The 23,039-nt window shown below is 41.4% G+C and overlaps 1 protein-coding gene across 1 annotated transcript in view; it reads right to left on the reverse strand.

Moving 5' to 3' along the window:
* The window catches only part of TBC1D30 (TBC1 domain family member 30), a 120,214-nt gene extending 97,900 nt beyond the window's left edge, over positions 1-22,314 (reverse strand). Inside the window, exons 1-2 of the mRNA XM_004053506.4 lie at positions 21,092-22,314; positions 16,149-16,313 (exon numbers count right to left, since the gene is read on the reverse strand). Coding sequence (XP_004053554.3) covers positions 16,149-16,313; positions 21,092-21,569 — 643 coding nt within the window. The 5' untranslated portion in view covers positions 21,570-22,314. The remainder of the gene's footprint in view (positions 1-16,148; positions 16,314-21,091) is intronic.
* Positions 22,315-23,039: the final 725 nt, after the last annotated feature.

A 23,039-nucleotide genomic window follows, 5' to 3' on the forward strand; every position in this document is an offset into this window, starting at 1 on the left:
ATGCCTTTCTGCAAATGATGTCGGGGAGGCAATACTGGACAGAACCAAAAAAGAGCTCTAATGGGCTAGGCGTGGGATAGGACGTGCATTCATTAGCAACAATTATTTTCCAACACACAGTGTCAAAATATATTTCTATACAGAGTCCATTACAAACAAGTACTTGTTCGTGCCAGTACCAGAAAAAAAAAATGATGTTTCATTATTGTTCAATAGCATATAATCCACTGAAAGTAAAAATTCACGGCAAAAACGCCAAAAAGCAGGTAGAAGAAAACCTCCTGCAGTTTGGGGAGGGGATAAGGTTAGATGCACATTTAAGACTGGGTAAATAAAATTTCACAATGCTGTTAAGGAGGTCCTCAGAACACATCTGAATTTACCTGTCTTTGCTATTCTCCTGCTGCCTGATACATAGGTTTTTGAACTATTTTTCAGTCTTTCTAACTAGAATGATAAACCTAATTTTCTCTATTCCCTCCTCATGTAAAGATTGTATTAACACTGTCAATTAATAAATGTTTACTGGATAATTGCTATACTCTCAAAATGCTTTTAATCTAGCTAGGAAGGCAGCCCACATACACTAGTGCCCTGTGTTCAACAGGAGGTGGCACTAGATTAACCCTACAGCTCCCTCTAGCTCCAAAATCCTAAGATGTTATAATTCCATAAAATTCCTCCATGTTTATGAACTAAGAAACTCCGATCTCAATAGAACCCTGTTGGTGCCCCTTCCCAAGCAGTCCCTTTCCTGTTTGTCAAAGTGATGATTATAAATATGTACTGTTGTTCATAAGCTCTAAGCCTACCCCACCTGCCTCTCTTGCTTTCATAGCCAAATCACCTGCTTCATGTGTGCACACACATGCACACACACACACACACACAAACTTTGATCCAACCTCTTAACTTATCCACCCACCCATCTATCCATTCATCTCACACACATTCAATGAGTCCTACTGTAATGAAGCTGTGTAACAGATGCTGAGAAAAAGAAGATGAATGATACGGCCCCTCCTCCAGAAAATCTATGTCTAATGGGCAGGGAGAGAGAAGACAGATGTATAAAGAAACAAATATGAAATATAATTAGCACTCTAATAGACATAAGTATAGGGAATGGTGAGGTTCAGAGGAGGAAAAATTCATCAATTCTAACAAACGGAGAGGGACAGAAGCAGCTCTGTACGAGGAGCACAGAACAAGCCTAGTTCTCATCTGTCTCACCTCCAGAAAACTCCTGAATGACTCTAACATCCTTGCTGAGAAACCAAGTGTAATGTGGCTTCTGTCCCCACCATTGCATGAAACATAAACTCCTCTTAAATGAAACATCATTTTTAAAAGGGAAAATTCCAATGCTCTTTCACAACCTTTTCTTACTTCTCTATTTAACTATATGTACACATGTTGTTGACAGCTGTTCTGTGGAAGCTAACCCTGCATCTCCCTGAGACCCTGCCTCTAGCCTCCCACAGCATCTTCCACGCTGCTCTCCTTGTTGGCTCTTCTCTCTCCCAGGGTTCTGCCCTCTCTAACAGGTCACTCCCTTCCCTTGCAGTCTATATGTGGTACCTGAGGGATCTCTGCTGCAGCCTCCCACATCTTACTCAAGCCCTCACATCCACCCAGATTCCTCCTCTTCCCATATCACACTCTCCAGTCCCACTGAATCTGCCTCCTAAATATCTCATTGCCTTTCCTCCACTTCCAGGAGCCCCTTTCTCAGGGCCCATCGACTCTACGAGCTGATTCCATTCGCCTCTCCCAATACTCCTCACATCCACTCACCTTATCCAGCCTGTCCTCACTGCTGTCAAAATGACCTCTGAAACATGAAAATCCAGTCACATCACTTTTGTGCTCAGGGAGATATTGCTACAGGACACACAATCTAAACTCCAGTCTCAACTTCTGCCACTTCTCTCCAGCCTCTAGTTTTGTATCTAGCAATTGTTGATTACCAAGAGTATCCCAAATACCTGATGCTCCCTCAGCCTCTGTGCCCTTATCTCTGCATGGAATGTCTGCCACCCCCCTACCCCTGTCCACAGGGCACATTTCTACCAGGCTTTTGTTTTGTTTTGTTTTATTTGAGAGGGAGTCTCACTCTGTAGCCCAGGCTGGAGTGCAATGACGCGATCTCAGCTCACTGCAGCCTCCGCCTCCAGGGTTCAAGCAATTCTCCTGCCTCAGCCTCCCAAGTAGCTGAGATTACAGGCACCTGCCACTACGCCCAGCTAATTTTTTGTATTTTTAGTAGAGACAGGGTTTCACCATGTTGGCCAGGCTGGTCTGGAACTCCTGACCTCGTCATTTGCCCACCTCAGCCTCCCAAAGTGCTGGGATTACAGGCATGAGCCACTGCGCCCGGCCTCTATCAGCCTTTTCTAATCGCACTTCCCCATGTTCCCTAGTGCTTTGAAGATTAGGGTGGTTCCCACCTTTGCTCCTATTGCCCTTTGTACACACAAGGCTGACCATCAGATATAACATGTATCCCCAAGACACATTTACGTATCACATTCTCAATGGAAACACACAGAGGAAGAGCACTCTTCTTGCATGTTATTGGAGAAGAGGAAGCAATCCTATCCCGAAGAGTTAAAAAATTATATTATCCCTAACAGTGATTATTCAACACCTGCTCCTCAAATAACCCATCTCATCAATTTCTTTTATAAGTGAAAAGCCCAGCAACCTTCATAATTGCCTTACACAGGCTAGGATGCAAATGCTGATGGCAAAGGCAACCTCTAAACCTCCCACAGTGGGAATTATTGCAGTAGTAGTAAATACTACAGCCAGACAGTTTTCTAAACATTTTACATACTTTAACTCACTTAATTCACATAACCATCCTATGAAGTGAAATTACCATCATTCCCACTTTACTGATGAGAAAACTGAAACACAGAGGGGTCGGGGAACTTGCATGAGACTGTAGAACTAGTAAGTGGCAAAACTGGGATCTGAGCCCAGGGGACATGGCTCCAGAGTCCATGTTCTCAACCAATATGCCCCCTCCCATCCCATCAGCTCTCCAGAGGCACATCGTCAGAAGCCCAGGCTTCTCTCACCTTTCTCCATCCCTGCTCTTAAGAAAGGTGCCTGATCCCAGCACTTTGGGAGGCCGAGGCAGGCAGGTCACGAGGTCAGGAGGTCAAGACCATCCTGGCTAACAAGGTGAAACCCCGTCTCTACTAAAAAATACAAAAAATTAGCCGGGCATGGTGGTGGGTGCCTGTAGTCCCAGCTACTCGGGAGGCTGAGCCAGGAGAGTGGCGTGAACCAGGGAGGCGGAGCTTGCAGTGAGCCAAGATCGTGCCACTGTACTCTAGCCTGGGCGACAGAGCGAGACTCTGTCTCAACAACAAAAAAAAAAAAAAGTGCCTGAAGCCAGACCAGCCTGGCAGATGCTGAGGCCCAGTCTGTACCTTGAAGAAGTGGTCCCAAGGAAAGAGAACCAAGAAGAGAAGAGGATCTGTATACACAGAGAACACTCTGAGCTCCCATTCCATCTTTCTACCACTCATTCCCAGAATAACTCTGTTGCATAATTGAGCAAACGTCAAGGTTTTTAATTTTTATAATAGGAGGTCTTTCAGGTAGTCTAATACCACTCAAACAAGTCCTTGTCTTGAGAATATCAAATCAGCCTTGACTTGCCTGAAATTCTCCTATGTCAGCAACACCTTCTCCTAAGCATTTTCCTCCAATTTCATAAAAATACATAATTCTATCCTGAAACAGTGTAAGACTCATTGGAATGTCAAGCTGAAACCTGGTACAGTTAAAACCACCATTCGTTAGCTGATTATATCAGAAAGATGGATTCAGAATACTTCAAAATGTCAACACATGATGTGTAAAAATGGCAGTTGTCGAAAAATCTATTTCAATATACCACAACCTCCATTAGAACTATTATACTGTAATTTTTTATTTGCTTCTCTGACTTTATTCTTCTGAAAGCTCACTGAGGATACTATATATTTTTCTTCTTCTTTGCACGTTAGCACCCAGCAGGTACTCAACACAGAACTTTTGAATTTATAAACAATTACATATATACATGTACACACTTAACATTTCAAAGTACTTTCAATTCTGTCTTCAAAACATAGTTCTAAGAGATAAGTAGGGCCAATACTATTGTCCATTTTACAGATGAAAAAGCAGAGGCACAGAAAACCAGAATGATGGCTGAATAGAGGTGTAGAGATGACTTTAATGTTTGGTTTCAGATTAAGGATAAAATGATATGCTTCTATACTGGTTGAAATCATCCAGCAGAGATGGAAAACCTGATGAAGGAAGAGAGACAAGAAGAAGGATGATTCCTTGAGTAGGGAAGACAAGATGGATCCAGGGTACCCCAGAAGAGCTGAACAGTTCATCTCGAGGTTCAGAGGAATGCCACCTATACAGGTGGGAGTATGAGGACATTTGTTTTTGATTGCTTACATTTTCCCTGTTAAAATACACGGCAAAAATCACCAGCTGAGAGCGAGGGGAGAAAATAGGATGTAAAAAGGGAGAGAGAGAGAGAGTATGAACAGACTAAAGAAATATCATAGGATTGCTGGTGGTACCAAGGGTGTCTGTGAGGCTGGTGGTCACATATTTAAAGAGAGTCGTCCCCATGATATGTGTTTCTGCAGCTGCAGTCAGCTAGGTAGATGCAGAGACAGAATGTGCAGAGACTTGAGTTTAATCAGGCTTGGGGTTTTGCAAGGTGAAAATGACAAAGAGTGGAATAAATAAGTTAAATATGTACACAAGTGAGTCATTACGCTGATGACCATAAACTCTAAGCAGAGTTAGTAAGAAACCAAGCACTGGATGTTTATTGATCACTGCTAGGTCAAATATGTTGTGCAAGGTGACAGAACAGGAAGAACAGGGATTCAACGGAGCTTGTCTTCAGGAAGCTGTCACTATTAGGAAACAGTCCAACAGTTCCCAAACTCTTCTGCACATTAGAATAGCCCAGGGAGCTTAAAAATCACAATGTTTAGATCACACTCCATGCCAGTTAAAGCAGAATGTCTGGGTTGGGGAGCCAGGCATTAATAGCCTTTTTAAATTTTTCAAGTGATTCCAATATGCAGCAAAGCTTAAGAACACTGGAATAGTCTTCTTTTTTTTTTTTTTTTTTTTTTTTTTTTGCAGAGGAGAATGATATTTGAAGATATATGTGAAATTCCTAAAAGTAAGCATTCAGTATAAGTCATATTATCATCTTATATTTTGCTGTTGATTAAAGATTTGACATAGGAAAAATGCAGTTGATTGTCCTACCAAATTAAAGAGTCAATTCTTTTGGGGGAAAAAGTATTTCTTTTAGGTCTGTATTTACACTTCGTATAAAAGAACTTCAAATCGTGAGGTCTTAATCTTGATATATTGCTTGTTACCATATTCCCAGCACCTACAATCATGTGTGGGAAATAGTAAACATAGAATATCTGTTAAATGAATAACGCTTTTGAAAGATATAGTCTCTAAAGAATGGTTTAATGTAAATGCCTCTTTTTAAACTATAAATGACAAAATATCCCCACTTCTAGAAGTATTCTCTCATAATATAACTAAACACAAAAATGGTCACAATACATATATATGGTAGTTCCAACAAAAGTTCCCTTTATTTCTTTCATATGGTGTCTATCTGATGTTGTATCATTTTTAGTCTTAGAGGCTGTCTTACCCTTGTGGCAATACAGAGAACATAAATAGTATAATACTTCTCTCACGTAAGCTTAAGGGAAGGAGCTCCCCCTGCTGGCTGTATATATAGTTTTCTCTTGCCATAACTGACAAGAGAAAACAAACAAAAAACTCCTGAGTCACTAACCAGCTGAGCGAGTTCCAGCAAAGTTCAACTTTTCCAAGTTTCCCTTTGCTCAACCAAAGGTTGTGGGTAAATGGAGATCATTTCTTAAAAATTTCCAGTAGCTCTCAATTACCATGACTAAGATTCAGATTTTTTTCCTACAAATCAACCCCTTTATAATGAGGTCATAAGAAACACAAGTAAATTATGACAAAATGAAAAAAAAAAACTCTTAACTTTAAGATGCTAAAGAGCTTAAAGAAAATGAGGAGAAACTGTTGCTAAAATATGCTGTATGCAAGCTCAATCAGTTTCTTTCATCTAGTCATATTCTAAGTTATTTCAGGGTAGACCAGGCTGCTAATTATATATCAAAAACATACCTAAAACGGTTATCAATATTAACAAATTTGTAATTAAATTCACAATTTTGCAGGCAAATTCCAAATTTAAGGCAAATCTACCCTAATCTAAATGATAACTTATTTTTGTCTCTCAAAAGAAATGAGTTTATGAAAAAGGAAAAAGCACATCTGGGTAAGACGGAAGATTGAAAAAAAAAAGCATCTAACTTTGGTCCCCACCAAAACCACACTAAAAATATTTTAAAGATAATTTTTAAATCATAACCCACAAGGACCAGAGTGAAGGACAAAAAAAAAAAAGGATCATGGAGAACAGCAATGAATTTTTGAAGCTGGAAAAGCAAACAAACATAAATTGACAGAGGATCCTAGAAAGCCAAATCCCAAACTAACAGGAAAGCTGAAATCCAACTTATCTTATACTACATAGTCCACAAGAGACTTGGGGATTGGCAACCAGTTCCCCAGGAGGCTTGACAAGAAATATGGGGAGAAGGCTGTTGAGAAGTAGTTGGATCCCTCGTTCCTCTCTTCATAAGGTTGGGCAATTACCACTTTCCCACCCCTGCAAAAGTTTAAGAGTCTTATATTTGAAGAGAGTGATAACACAGTCCTTGGACAACCAGCTGAGGGTGAGTACCTTACCTAAAACAGGGACTCAGTGGCCATATGCATACTGAATGCAGAGACTCCCAGCTCTCTTCACCCCATTCGGCTCCCAAAATACCAGCAGCCAGACCTTCACCCTTTCTAGCAGGAGATCAGAAGACTCTTCCTTGAAGAATCTGACCAGCCCAGATGAAAGACTTGAAGATACTGACCTGAGGGGTTCCACAACAAAGGGCCCATCCACATGGCACTTCAATGAAGCTCAAAGTCAATAAGCCCTGCCGGGGAGCCCAGAGTTCAAGTCAGCATTTAGACTCCCACACTTACTTATGAGCAGACCGCCAAGGAATACCAGACATCTAAGGAAAGCTTCTAAATATAATACAGTTTTGAAAGTTTCTTTCCTCCCTGTATAATCTTATCTCTTCCAAATTGTTTTCTTTTGTCTGTTTTAGTCTCTATCATAATATCCTTAGAGCAATAAGAAAATATATTGCATCTATGAAACAAGAACAGGATACCATATAAAAGAAACATTCAAATAGCAACCCAAAAAGATTTCTCAATAACAGGACTGGAAAATAAAGTTGAGGTAATCTCCAAAGAAATAAATCAAAAGAACAAGGAGTTGGGAAGCGAGAAAGAGAGAAAACGTTACAGCCAGGTGCAGTGGCTGACACCTGTAATCCTGGCACTTTGGGAGGCCGAGATACGGGGATCACTTGATTGAGCCCAGGAGTTTGAGACCAGCCTGGGCAATGTGGTTGAAACCCCATCTCTACAAAAAATACAAAAATTAGCCAGGTGTGGTAGTGTGCACCTGTGGTCCCAGCTACTCAGGAAGCTGACGTGGGAGGATCACCTGAGCCCCAGGAGGTCAAGGCTGCAGTGAGCCACGATTGCGCCACTGCACTCCAACATGCGCAACAGACGAGACCCTGTCTCAAAAAAAAAAAGAAAGATCATTACAGGACTTGTCTATAAGTTCCAACAGCCAAACAGTAGAACCCCAGAAAGAGGAAAAAGCAAAAAGAAAAAGGAGGGAGAAAAAACAACAAAGAAATAATTCAGAGAAAATTTCCAGAACTGAATGACAAAAGTTGCCTGATTGAAAGAGCCTGTCTAGGCCCAGTGACAATGACCTGAGTGAAAACAGACCCACTCCAAGAAACATGATTGTTGTATTTCAGGAACACCAAGAACAAGGAGAACAGTCCACAAGCTTTTAAAGGGAAAAAAAATAAACAGTCCAGGATAAAGTGTCAGGCATCAGAAAGAGAAGGCATTCAGCCTTCTCAAGAGCAACAAGACAAGTGAGAAGGCAATACAGCAAGTATAGAATAGTCGATCAAAGTGCATATATTTAGAATCAAGACATTTGACATTTTCACCCGTGCACAGTTACCAAAAACTTACTTCATAAGCACTCTCTCTCAAGGGGATATGGGAAACAAAATAAAAAGAATAATCAAGAAAGAAATATAAGATCCAGGATACAAGATATCCAACACAGGAGAGAGACAAAGCCTCCACAGTGAGGCTCCCAGGATGGCAGTGCATGCAGATGGAGCCCAGCCAGTAGGGAGTGGAGCAGCGTGGCTCAATCAACACTTGTGTGAGGGAAGTCAACACAAGAGGCTTCCTGCTGCCGGACCATCTTTCTAACTGAAGGACAGAATGCCCAGGAGAACTCATCCATATTTTCATCTGTACTTGTGGTTTTTGTTTGTGTTTTTGTTTTTTAGAGATGGAGTCTTGCTCTGTTGCCCAGGCTGGAGTGCAGTGGTGCAATCTTGGCTCACTGCAACCTCCGCCTCCCAGGTTTTAAGCAATTCTCCTGCCTCAGCCTCCGGAGTAGCTGGGATTACAGGTGCGTGCCACCAAGCCCAGCTATTTTTTTTTTTTTTTTTTTTGTATTTTTGGTAGAGATGGGGTTTCACCATGTTGGCCAGGATGGTCTTGAACTCCTGACTTCAGGATCCTCCTGCCTCAGCCTCCCAAAGTGCTGGGATTACAGGCATGAGCCATTGCGCCCTGCCTATTTTTATTTTTTGAGTCAGGGTCTCACTCTGTCACCCAGGTGGGAGGGTAGTGGCACAATCTCAGCTCACTGCAACCTCTGCTTCCCAGGCTCATGCGATTATCATGCCTCAGCCTCCCGAGTAGCTGGGACTACAGATGCATGCCACAACGCCCAGAGAATTTTTGTTTATTTTTTGTAGTGATAAGGTCTTACTATGTTGCCTAGGCTGGTCTCCCACTCACAAGCTCAAGCAATCCTCCTGCTTCAGCCTCCCAAAGTGATAGGATTACAGGTGTGAGACCCCACACCCAGCGAGCTTGCTCTTTATTTTTTATTCAAAGCTCACCATGGCCTTGCTCCTGCTCCTAGAAGTAGGCCAAAGCACAATACTTCTGTGGGCATGGAGGGGAGAGCATGGAAAGGCCTTGCTGAGCTTTGAATCAAAAACAAAAAGCAAGCCTCTCCCCCAGCCTAGTTGATTATTCAATAACTAGCCTAGGCTGGGCATAGTAGTTCATGCCTGTAATCCCAGCACTTTGGGAGGCCAAGGCAGGCGCATCATTTGAGGTCATGGGTTTAAGACCAGCCTGGCCAACATGGTGAAACCCCATCTCTACTAAAAAAATTTTAAAAAATTAGCTGGGTGTGGTGGCACACACCTGTAATCCCTGCTACTTGGGGAGGCTGAAGCAAGAAAATCGCTTGAACTCGGGAGACAGAGGTTGCAGTGAGCCAACATCGCACCACTGCACTCCAGCCTGGGCAACACAGCAAGATTCCATCTCAAAAATAAATAAATAAATAATAACTAGCCTAAAGCATAGCCTGGCAGAAGTCACAGGGCTCATTTATAACCTTGCCCTTTGACTTCTCCAGAAGGGAACCTAAAACCAGGTTGGGACCCAGAGCCAGTACAGTTTATCTTCTGAAAGGTTTTATCTAAGATAGCAACATTACCCTTTCCCCACATAACAAGGCTTGGGCTTGCTACTCTGTTTTTCAGAACCATATATTGCTTAGGAACCTATACAGGAAGTGGAGAAAGTATAAAGAAAAGCAAGGTAATGGTTAACACAAATGTGGGGGAGAGAGATTTCAACCAGGAAGGAGCACGCAGGGAGCTTTTAACATGCCAGTGATATTTGTTACTCAAGCTTGACAGGTGAATATCCACATGTATACACCTTTGTTTACTTATTCTTTAAAAAATACATATATGTATTACATTCTCTTGTTTATGATACATTCTGTAATAAAAGATATTTTAAGTAGTAAGTGAATTCCTGTTTAAAATCAGTGAAATTGTTTTAACATCTTGAAAAACTAAAGGAACACCCAAAATATTCTTAATAATTTTATGCCTACAAATGTGAAAAGTTATGGCAAATTCTGTATAATACACCAGGGATGACACAAGAAGAAATAGAAGATACAAATAATCCTGTAGTTATTTTAAAAGCTGGATCGATAATTTAAAACCTTCCTACAGGCCAAGTACGTTAGCTTACGCCTTGTAATCCCAGCACTTTGGGAGGCTGAAGCAGGAGGATCACTTGAGCTCAGGAGTTTGAGCCCAGCCTGAGTAGCATAGCAAGACCTTCCCCCACCACCCCCTCCATGCCTCCATCTCTACAAAAATATAAAAAAATATATATATATATACACACACAAACACACACACACACACACAAATTAGCCAGGTGTGGTGGCACACACCTGCAGTCCCAACTACTCGGGAGGCCGTGGGAGAATCACTTGGGCCCACGAGGCATAGGTTGCAATGAACTGTGATCACATCACTGCATTCCAGCCTGGGTGACACAACAAGACCCTGTCTCAAAAAACCAAAAACAAAACAACAACAACAACAAAACACCACTTGAATATTCTAAGGGACTGTCTTTAAAAAATAATTTTTTCTCTTCCTTTTACATTTCTGTATTTTCCAAGGCTTCCATGGGTATATTACATTTTTAACACTTTATCATATTTTATATAATTCACATGCCATAAAATTGTACAACCATCACCACTATCTAATTCCAGAACATTTTCACCACACCAATAAGAAACCCATACCATTAGTAGTCATTGCCCATTCCCCTACCCCCAGCCTCTAGCAACCACTAATCTACTTTTTGTCTCTACATATTTGCCAAATGGAATCATACAATATGGTAATTTTTGTGTCTGGCTTCTTTCACTTAGAATAATGTTTTCAAGGTTTATCCATGATGTAACATGAGTCAATACTTCATTCTTTTATGGCTGAATAATATTCAATTATATGAATAATAATCACATTTGATATATCCATTCATCCATTGATAGACATTTGAATTGTTTCTACTTTTTGGCTATTATAAACAATGCTGCTATGAACATTTTTGTACAAGTTTTTGTGGGGACATATGTCTTCAATTCTCTCGGGTAGAAATCTAGGAGTGAAAATGCCGGCTGGGTGGATTATTTTGATAATTTTACAAAGAGAATTGTCTTTTAGTGGAAAATGTTGAGTTTTAGTGCCACCAAACTCAGGACCACACAAATTCTTTTTCCTGCCACAGAGGACAAGGTATTAATGAAGAGAAGACACTCATTATGAAAAGAAAAAGATTATTCACCTATTTCACAAACCATCAGTCTCTACCAGGCATTTTAGGCATTTATCATAGTAAGATTTAATTACATTATTATCAGGATGTGAGAGTGGACACATTAATAAAATTAGGCTGTAAGCTGTCTAAAATTTCTATATTGATCAGCAAAGCTAAGATAATATTTCTGCATATATTCACATTTTGTTCATGTTTTTTTTTTCAGTTTTCAAGTGACAGCTAGATTTTATCACTTGATCTGTAAAACCATTTCACAAATTCAATCAGCATAACTTAAACATTTACTATACCAATGCAGGAAATAGCAAAACTATACAATGCTAATAATTAATATGACCTTCCTTCTGCTTTCAGGAAAAACAGGTTAAACAAACCACTTAAAAATCCTAACATCAGAATCAACCTCCTGACCAAATACTCTTTTTATTCTTCTAATTGTGCCTTGAAGCTTTTAGGTGTATTTTCCTGCACACCAAGCTACATTTGTTCAATAATCCATTTGGCCCAAGAAAGATAAAGTACTGATTTCATATGCAAACTATGCTGAAGCCGCACATTCTAATAAACCAGAAACTCTGTATTTATAACTCGTTATAAATTTATTCTTGCTCAGCTGTATTCCAATAACATTACAGTTGTCTATCTAACTGCTAAGAAAAAGTAGAACCCTCTTATGTCACAGTTTATAATGTAAAGTGTGGACTTTTAAGATACCTATCTTCAGATCCTATCTCAAATACTTACCAGCTGTGTGACGCTTGCCAAATTACTTAACCTTTCTGAATCAGTTTCCTAATAAAATATGCCTAAAGCTACATACCATTTTGGAGTTGCTATGATAAATAAAAGCAAGTTTGGCATAAAGCATGTACTCAGTGAATGGTAACAGCTGCTGCTACTCTTATTATCAATTTTCAGTATTAAATTGGTTATACCATGGTTATCCTTAAATGGTTAAATATAGGGGGAAAAAAGTATGCTCTTCTATAATACAATATTGATCTTGTTTTTCTTATTCCCAGCCCAGTTTTAAAACAAGGAGATACTACTATAAGGCTTGGTGTAGGAAACCATAAAATGTAAGTAGCTATGTCATTTGTGTTAGAAATAAAAATGATCTAGCCATTTTGGTTCATTAATTATATTTACTTGTGACTCTTATTTCAAAATTACTATATTCCCTTTTGTGTATTAACAAGAAATAACCCAGTTTAATAAAACAATAAAATAGTTTTTATTCTATAGCATGTTATAGAAGGAGAAAAATATGTCAGGTGAGGTGGCTCACACCTGTAATCCCAGCATTTTGGGAGGCCATGGAGGGCAGATTGCTTGAGCCCAGGAGTTCAAGACCAGCCTGGGTAACATGGTGAAACTGTGTCTCTACAAAGAATACAAAAATTAGCTGGGCATGGTGGCACCCACCTAAGTCCCAGCTACTCGGGAGGATGAGGTAAGAGGATCGCTTGAACCCGGGAAGCAGAGATTGCAATGAGCCAAGACTGCAGCACTGCACTCCTGGGCCTGGGCGACGGAGTGAGACTCTGTCTCCAAAAAAAAAAAGAAGAAGAAGAAGAAGAAGAAGAAGGAAGAAGAAGGGGAAAAGTCACTTATGCAAAGAATCATAAGCATCAAATCTATGTGGAGACCAAAATGGGGATTATCTGAACTTCTGCATACTAAATACAAGAAAGTCAACATGTTATTCAGTGTGATAGTGAAATCTCAGTTTTTTTTTAAATCTCAATTCTTTAGAATTAGTTGACTTTGAGGAAAGAGGCAAAACATGCAACTACTGGAATCAGGGATTTAGTCATGAAATATCTAACCTCTGGAGTTTTAAGATGGGTAAATAACCATGTAGTCAAATTTTTGACAGTGTCTATATCAAAATACAGTATCCTGTGATGAAAGTAATAATTCTAATGCAGTTATTTCTTACCAAAAAACATTCTGTTCCATTGAATAGGGTCTTATTAGCAAAGAGAGAATTGAACTCTCAGGAAAGGTGCCAGACAACCCTGTATTCTCTGAAATGCAAAACCCTGGCTGGAATTAAAGAGACAAACTCTAAAATACATAGGAAGGATGCATTGACAAATTCATGAATTACGGTGAGCACTTGTGGGCACATTTTTCTAAAATGATATAAATGCCAGTCCTTATATAAATCAAGTAAATTTAAATTCCAAATGATAATCAGTCCCTAGTAACTAACAATAGAATCCACCAATCTGTGACCCTGGACTAACCTGATATTCCTTTCTATCTCCTGAACTTGTTCCACCCTCCCTTATACTTTCCCACACATCAAAAACCCATGCATTTACCATTCTGTGCTTTCAGCTGCTGGTACAAACAATAATAATGAGTAGGATATAAACATAGTTGAAAGGAGAAGAATCAAAACCAAGGTATCTCATAATAGAAGGGGAAAATATTTTTTAACTTGACGTGTAAATCAATCAGAATTAATGGAAAACTATCAAATACTTATAATACATGCCACCTTTCAATAGCTACACACAAATCACACACACACACACACACACACCCCTACACACCCTTCTTCCTTCTCTAGCTATGTCAGACAAGTGCTTGACTCTGGAGAAAAGCCTATTCAAAGTCAGTCTACTCAATCGCATTCCTGTTTGTATGAACGACAGTGATATTATGATAATCAAGCAGCACTCTTTTTTTTTTATTTTTCTGAGACAGAGCCTCACTCTGTTGCCCAGGCTGGAGTGCAGTGGCGCAATCTTGGCTCACTGCAACCCCCGCCTCCTGGGTTCAAGTGATTCTCCTGCCTCAGCCTCCTGAGTAGCTGGGATTACAGATGTGTCACCACACCCAGCTAATTTTTATATTTTTAGTAGAGATGGGGTTTCACCATGTTGGCGAGGCTGATCTCGAACTCCTAACCTCAGGTGATCTGCCCACCTTGGCCTCCCAAAGTGCTGGGATTATAGGTGTGAGCCGCCATGCCCAGCCTGCAGCAATCTGTTAATATCTATTAGGTAAAACCTTCTTTAATAAACAGCGTAAATAATACTTTAGGGATAACAAACAGCAATATAATAGAAGAGAAGCAAGAAAATACAGGATTTTCTTTTAATAATAAACATAAGAATGAAATTTAAGCAATTAATTTCATTACCAGAAACTAATCAAACCCCAAAAATTGTTTCATGAAAGCAAACACATCTTAATTTGCAATTTTGAAAAAAAAACACTCTAGGAGGTGTCAATTTACGTACAAAATGTGACGGAGTGAAAGAGCAACAAAAGGCAACTTCCACAATCGCCTGAAAAGCTGTCACAGGCATTTTATCAAAAACATCATTGTGCCTATATTTACCATACCTGAGCATACTGTTCTGCCATGCTGCATGTTAATAAAGAATGCAAAACAAAAATAGTTAAATATTAGCAGAATAAAACATAAGGCTATTGCATGGAGAATTTTAAAATTAATTCACAAGGTTTTATACCTAGTATTTAATGTGTATCAGCAATTTAACAATTTATTTTTAATTGATTAACAAACCACACAGCTCCCACACAGCTCTTAGTTATGATTATGCAAGAGATAGGTTACATTTGCTTAAATATGTTGCCATCTTCAGATTTCAGAGCAAGTTGTTAAGGTCCTGTTACAAGAATCTATTTCTTTAAATCAATTATTTAATTCACTTACTGTAGCAACACAGAATAAGAGAAAAAGGACATGCCTTTTAGGTTATGTCTGTGTGATGCTGTTTTATTTATTTATTTTTATTTTATTTATTTTTTTTTGAGATGGAGTTTCGCTCTTGTCGCCCAGGCTGGAGTGCAATGGTGCGATCTCGGTTCACTGCAACCTCTGCCTCCCAGGTTCAAGTAATTCTCCTGCCTCAACCTCCTGAGTAGCTGGGACTACAGGTGCCAGCCACCACGCCCAGCTAATTTTTAGTAGAGATGGGGTTTCACCATGTTGGCCAGGCTGGTCTCAAACACCTGACCTCAGGTGATCCACCAGCCTCGGCCTCCCAAAGTGCTGGGATTATAGGCGTAAGCCACCACACCCAGCCAGTGATGCTGTTTTAAAAATAAAAATTTATCCGGGCGCAGGGGCTCACGCCTGTAATCCCAGCACTTTGGGAGGCCAAGAAGGGTGAATCACCTGAGATCAGGAATTTGAGATCAGCCTGACCAGCCTGACCAACAAGGTGAAACCCCGTCTCCACTAAAAATACAAAAATTAGCCAGGCCTGGTGGCGGGCGCCTGTAGTTCCAGCTACTCGGGAGGCTTAGACAGGAGAATTGCCTCAACCTGGGAGGCGGAGGTTGTACTCAGCCAAGATTACGCCACTGCACTCCAGCCTGGGTGACGGAGTGAGACTCTGTTTCAAAAAAATAAATAAATAAAATAAAATTTTAATCATCATTCAGCATTAGGTAAAATTATTGTCAAAGTAAAGTACTACCTCAAATCTAGAATAATAAATCTAAGGTTGTAACATTAGACATGAAGTATACATTTTAACTGAAAAATAGGAAACTGTCTGAGTTGTTCCTTGTTCTTAGTTCTGAGGGTATAAGCTTGCATTTAAAACTTCTCAATATATTCACAAACACAGACTGTTGGCTCAGCTTTCCTAACATTCTAGTTGCATGTGGCAAAAGAAGTAACCCATTCCAGTACTTACTTCTCTTCTGTGACACAGCCTGCAAGCAGGCAGTCACAATATCACAGTTCTTCTGCACTTTATGCAGAAGCCTATCTTTCTGCTTCAGATGCCGAAGTAACTTGGCCGACTGGATGCCAATTCTGTACTTTAGCTCTCGAAGGATTGTCTTCAGTTCATTAGCATCTATCAGTAAAGAAAAATAAGAATAACGATTAATACATTCAGAGGAATACAAATTCCAATGTGATATTGGTCCAAAGATAAATAGAACATCCATTTAAACCAACTAATTCTAGGTTTTCACTCAAGATTACATGTATGCATTCAGCTCGGACATTCCGATCAAATAAGTCACTCATTTATCTGCCCTGTCCATGAGACAGATACTGTAAGGTAAATTTATCCTCAAGCCTATCTGTAACATGTACGCAAAAACTCCTACTTTTACCATATCTAGCTCTGGCTGCAAATTTACTTTTCATTGCCTGAAAACTGGCATGTATATTTTGTACCACTGAAGTGTTCAGATGGTAAGCTTGCTAGAAAAGAATCTTTTTTAGTCTGTTACATTAATAATAAACCTAACAGCTAATTTAAAAAAAAAAAAAGTCTTTAAAGGCCAGGCGTGGTGGCTCACACCTGTAATCCCAGCACTTTGGGAGGCCAAGGAGGGCAGATTACCTGAGGTCAGGAGTTGGAGACCAGCCTGACCAACATGGAGAAACCCCATCTCTACTAAAAATACAAAATTAACTGGGAGTGGTGGCACATGCCTGTAATCCCAGCTACTCCAGAAGCTGAGGCAGGAGAATTGCTTGAACCCGAGAGGAGGAGGCTGCAGTGAGCCGAGATCGCACCATTGCACTCCAGCCTGGGCAACAAGAGCGAAACTCCGTCTCAAAAAAAAAAAAAAAAGTCTTTAAAGTACTCATCTATGTTTACAAATGATGAGCTAAAAGTAAATAATTTTACCACATTTTGTAATGTAGATGAATGTGGCAATACTGATTTTGTTTTAAATATCCAGTCTTCCAATAGCCTAAAAACATTTCGTCTTAGAGGTACAATATTTCATCTTAGAGCCTCAGCAATTTTTCAAATATGGTAGAAAATAAATTTCCTTTACACAGATAAATTACAATAATTCTACATTCATAAAACTAATATTCACAACAGCAGTTTTTTTTACTTTATTTTACTTTAAGTTCCAGGATATATGTGCAGAGTATGCAGGTTTGTTACAGGTATACATGTGCCATGGTGGTTTGCTGCACCCATCAACCCATCACCTAGGTTTTAAGCCCCACATGCATTAGGTATTTGTTCTAATGCTCTCCCTCCCCTTAACAGCAGTTTTTCTACAGGTCAAAACAAATTTGGGAACCAGAATTGTCTACTGTCTTTATATAAATGATCATTACGATTTGGGAGGAGGTTTTTTTCGGTCACATTTGATATGATTAGTCACTAGAGCACGATCTAGTAGGCAGGCAAAGCCTTCCACTCAACTTAACCTTAGCTAGCCCCCCATTAGAGGTTCTCTGTGGGGTTTGGATCTACTCATTTTTAAAGGGATATGGAGAAACTAAAGAGAATCAGAAGAGAAGAAAATAAATGCTCAAAAGTAGAAATGCACTCTAGAGATCAAAGTCAACTTTTGGGGTCTGTAACAAAGAAACGCAGGGTTCTCAAACCTGACCTCACCATGGAAAATGCATTTGGCCCTGAGTTAAAAAGGACTGCTTTTGGATCAGCCAACTCTCTGAGTGATTTTTAGGCAAGGAAGTGTGCTCCAAGTCTCAAATTACGCCTAGCATACAGGATTATGCTGAGAAAAAAATGGGTATGGTCTTTATAAACACTAACATAAATAATGCTTTAAGTAAGAATAAGGAATTACCATGAAGAAGAGGGCAAAGGCTAGTTCTTCCTGTCTCCCTAATTTTAAACATAGTAGGATATAATGAAAAGAGAACATTTAAGTTAAATGAAAATATGATTAAATATGAGAAAAAGCCTACAAGAGGCAACCAGAGGCTCTTCATTCCTAGATGCCTTCAGATAGAACAAACATCTTTCTCTGAATATTTCAATATTTTGGGCTGGGCACGGTGGCTCACACCTGTAATCCCAGCACTTCGGGGGGCCGAGGCAGGCAGATCACCTGAGGTCAGGAGTTTGAGATCAGCCTGACCAACATGGTGAAACCCTGTCTCTACTAAAAATACAAAATTAGCCAGGCATGGTGACACATGGCTGTAATCCCAGCTACTTGGGAGGCTGAATCAGGAGCAACGCTTGAAACCAGGAGGCAAAAGTTGCAGTGAGCCAAGATCGCACCATTGCACTCCAGCCTGGGCAACAAGAGCAAAACTCTGTCTAAAAAAAAAAAAAAAAAAAAAACCAAAGAACCAAATCAACATTTTCCTTCTAGAAATAAAAGGGGTAGGAATATAATCACAAAACATTTAAATTATACTTTTCCTCCACAAAAGGGTTCTTACATTATCTCATTTCCAGTGATCCCTAAGGTACCTACAACTCCAATTCTCTGAATTACATTTATTGTTCAATATGGGAAAATTTTTTCAGAGTTGAGGGTTAAAATGTCTTTTACAGCAATATCTGCTGGTATAGAAGCCTCTTGGGGATGGAAACAGGTCTCTTTCATCTTTGAATGCTCCATGACATCGGCCATAGCCTCTTACACAGTGTTAAATAACTGAGGAAAAATAAGGACATTGTCAACTCACAACCTGTGCTCAGTGTCCTAAGGAATTCCAGGGTATATGATAAAAAGTTATATCTAACATCTGTTGAGCACTTCATACACTCTAACTTATGTAATTCTCACCACAGCCCTCTGAGGTAGGTATTATTATTATCCCTATTTATAAGAAAGTGAGACACAGAGATGTTAAATAGCTTGTCCAAGGTCACACAGTTGGTAAGGAACTGTGGCCGGATATCAACCCAGGAGTCTGACTCCAAAATTCATCCCCTTAACCAACGAAATACTGAAGAGAGCCCAGATGTCCTGAGAAACCATTCTGGTGCCTCACCTAAAGGACCTACACATGTTAAATATATAGCTAAATAAGTGCTACAGCAAAATCCCTGGCAGGGAGAGGAGACAATACACGGGCTATCGGTATTGTATGACATTCTTACTGAATGCAGAGTAGTTATATTGGGGGGAATATTTTTTGAGCCTGAGAAAAAGATCAAATAACCTGATAAGCAGCATTCTTTACGCAGACAGCTGTATCATCACCTGATACTTTAATCTTAGCACGCGAATGATGTTATCAATAAAGGGGAGAGGGAGTGTGTTAGTGTGTGTATGTGTGCACAAGTAAGCACGCATATGTGTGTATAGGACTATTATGATATGGCATTTTGTTCATCTTAATAGGGTTGACTACAAGGGAAGAAAGGTTTAACCGGCAACTAGCCATGCAATAAGACCAAACAGGCAAAACGAACTATTACAGGGCTTGTGGTTGGTTAGTTGTGTGGCCACTCATATGAAATCCACTTGCATAGTTAGCTGTACCGTTACTACTTCTTTAAACTTTAGCTTGCCAATTTTCCTCTTCAAAAAGGAAATTACTAATCCCCAGAATTCCCTCGGTGATGAAAAATGTAAAACCTTGTAAAAAGAGAAATCATAATTCTGCAAAATTGATTCTGTTGGAGTCTGAAAGAACTATTGCCCTATGGGACTTGCGGCATACACAGACACTCTGAGAACAACCAAATAATTCTATAAAATGAAATGGCACAGCTACAGCCAAAGTCCCAGGCAGGGGGAGGAACCTGGAAGCTATCTATAACAATCAGCTGGGAAAAAAAAAAAATCTTCACTAGGAAGTCAAAAGAGGAAGCTAAAAGCTGTTTACGTAGGTCTGAGAAAGCAGACAGATTTATTCTTTTCCTAGGTTGTTTTTTTTTTTTTTAATACACTGAGGAGATGGGAGACTCTCCTTCCTCCCTCCCCTGGTAACTCAGCCCAAGGACATTACTGTCAAGAAATGTTATGGTGGCTCGGCATCTGTTTTCCATACGTCACCTCATTTTGTAAATGGAGGTCTTGATATTTCTATACCAAAAAAGACAACTCTAATAACTGTGTTACTGCCTGAAAGGCAAGCTATTATGACCAGATGAAAAAAAAAAAAAAAGTGTGACACGAGCTCAAGACACGAGCATCAGAGTCTCATAACAAAAGAAACACCAAATTAGCCTCTCTCCCTGAAAGCCAAGGCCATTTTCTCAGGTCCACCTCTCCATGCCAACTGAAGGTACCAGCAGTTAAATTCTGTAATAAACCTCAACACTCTAGGGCCCTCCACTAACCTGCCACCGAGAAGGAAAAAAAGGAAACAAAACAACAACAACAAAAATTCCTAGTGAGCTGCCTGGAACCGTACGCTCTGGCAGAAATAGAATTCACACGCTCTGCTTCGAAACCGCATTATCGAATTATTCTGCCTCACTAGTTAAACACTAAGTGGTGTGACCAGGGAAGGCGGACTTTAAAAACAACAAAAAAAGGAAAGAACAGCCCTACGACTCGCCTCGATTCTGGCGGCGCCCTCTAGGTAGGTCAGGTATACGTATCAGAACCTCCAACCCTGTCCTAACAGCTGTTCAGGTGAAATTAGAATCTGGGCTGCCTCTCCCCTGGGGCCTCCGCGAACACACCGGGAGATGGGAGGAGGGAAGAGCAGGGAAACTGCCCACGCCATCAACTGACGCTTGATTCAATTACTCCGGAGAACTTAAGAACTAAGTGTGGACATAAATCTGTGCCACGGTGGGTACCACCGTCAGATCCAAAGAGACAGTATCTGAGCGCTCGGCCGAGCAGCCCAGGTGCGCGCTGGAGCGCGGGCAGAGACGGCGAGGACAACCCGGCTCCAGGAAGCCCCCGGGACCCTGCTGCGCCCGGCCCTCACCTTTCTGCCGCAGGTACAGCATCTGATGCCGCTGGCTCGGTCGCTCCTGCAGCTCCTGCAGCACGCGGGAGTCGCCGGCACCGCTGCGGCCGCCCAGGACCACGTCGGAGCCCGAGGCCTCGGTGGAGCTGTCGAGGCTGTCGCGGCGCCGCCGGCGGCCCTCGGCCCCGCGGCCCCCGCCCGCCGCCTCCTCCTCCTCTGTGCAGCTGTACAGCTCGTTGAGCAGCCCGCTCACCAGGGACGCTGTGCGGCTTGTGCGGCCGTCGCACGCCTCGCCGGGCTCCGTGTCCTCGTCGCCGTCCCACGAGTCCCGGGAGCCCCGCGGCCGCTCCGCCGCTCCCCGGAGGCGCGGAGCTGGGGGAGCTGCAGGAATCGCTTCTTCGTCCTGACTCTCCAGCCTCGCCTCGCCACCGCCGCCGCGGAATTCCAGCTCCGTCCGGAGCCCCGGGCGGCCCCCGCCGGTGGGAAGGACGTCCATGGTCCCCGGCGCGCGGCTGCCCGGCTCCCGCTGCTCCTCCCGCCTCGCGGCGCCGGCCAGTTCCGGGAGGAGGCGCGGCTTCGTCCTCGCCGGTGGTGCCCTCCCGGGCGCGGCGCCAGCGGGCTCTGGATCCCCGAGGTGCCCGGGCCTCCCCCGAGCCGGCAACCTGAGCCGCTCCCCTCCGCTCCGGACCGGGCGAGAAGGAGACTGCCACGCCACTGAGCTACCTGGGGCCACCTGCTGCCGGGGCCTGGCCTCTACCCAGAGCGCTCTCCCATGCGCGAGAAGGCGCAGGACGTGGCCAGAACACCGTTGGGAAGAAGCCAGCAGCACGGAGGGGGAGGACGCTGCGGCCGCCGCCACCTTCACTTTTAATTAAGCACGTGATTTAACTCAAAAAGAGGGTGACTCTTGCCTCTTATTCAGCCGCCAGCTAGAAATAATGCCCAGGAGGGTTCTAAACGCCCATCAATAGGCCCAGGCCAGGAGCTCCTTCTTGACATACTCGGAACACAATACCCAGCCCTTCTCACTTTCCCTCCTGATCTGAGCGCCTTCAAAAGCCTTCTTAGTTTAGTCTCTGACAATAAGCTTTCTAAAACTCTGAACACCTGGCAAATATCTGGGACTTAATAACGCTGTGAACTTTTTTCCTCCAGTGAAAAACAAAGCACTGGATTAAAATCAACTAATTCCCTGATACAAGATGTAACCAGAGTGAGGGTTTAATAAATGTTCTTGAGATGACCGAACTAATGTATTAATTGAGCTAGTTCTAATGATGGTAAAATCAAAAATTTACAAGAGACTGTGAGAAGATGTATCTTACACTAGACCTCAATAGAACTCGGAACTGCCGCTCCACTGTAGATATTTTTGTGAAGTTAATAATTGGCAACATGTTTAGCGCTTTTTGTATGTCAGGCACTGTTCTTAGAGATTTGCATGAATTATCCCACTTAATCCTCACTTTAACCCTATAAAGCAGTTAAGTGTCGTTATATTCTCACTTTTCAGCTGAGGGAGCTGAGGCACGAAGAGGCTAAATAACGTGTCCATTCACAAAGAACAAAGTGAACTTTTCATAAAGTGTCTGGCTTTCATTATGGATGAATATATATTAGTCAAATGCTATTAAATACTTGACCACACTTCCAAAAGGGGCAACAACACACCTGGTGAACAACACTGGTGTTTCGTGTTTGTTCAGCACAGTTTTGTCTTCCAAGGCACTTTCATAATAGAGCCTGACCCTGCTGGTAGAAATCTGGTGTACCTTGACACCAGCACTGCAATAAAAGGGCCCTTTTTGAAACTGGAGTTAATATGAGACAAGCAGAAGTTGTACTTTTCGCTTAGGTATTCGGAATTTTAAATTATACTGGAAATATTATTTTATGGTTTTATAACTATATTAATGACTATTGTTACCATTTAATGTTTAAATGTATGAAATGAGAGTAGAATTCA

This window comes from Gorilla gorilla, chromosome 10 (genome assembly GCF_029281585.2).
Source record: "Gorilla gorilla gorilla isolate KB3781 chromosome 10, NHGRI_mGorGor1-v2.1_pri, whole genome shotgun sequence".
NCBI lineage: Eukaryota > Metazoa > Chordata > Mammalia > Primates > Hominidae > Gorilla > Gorilla gorilla.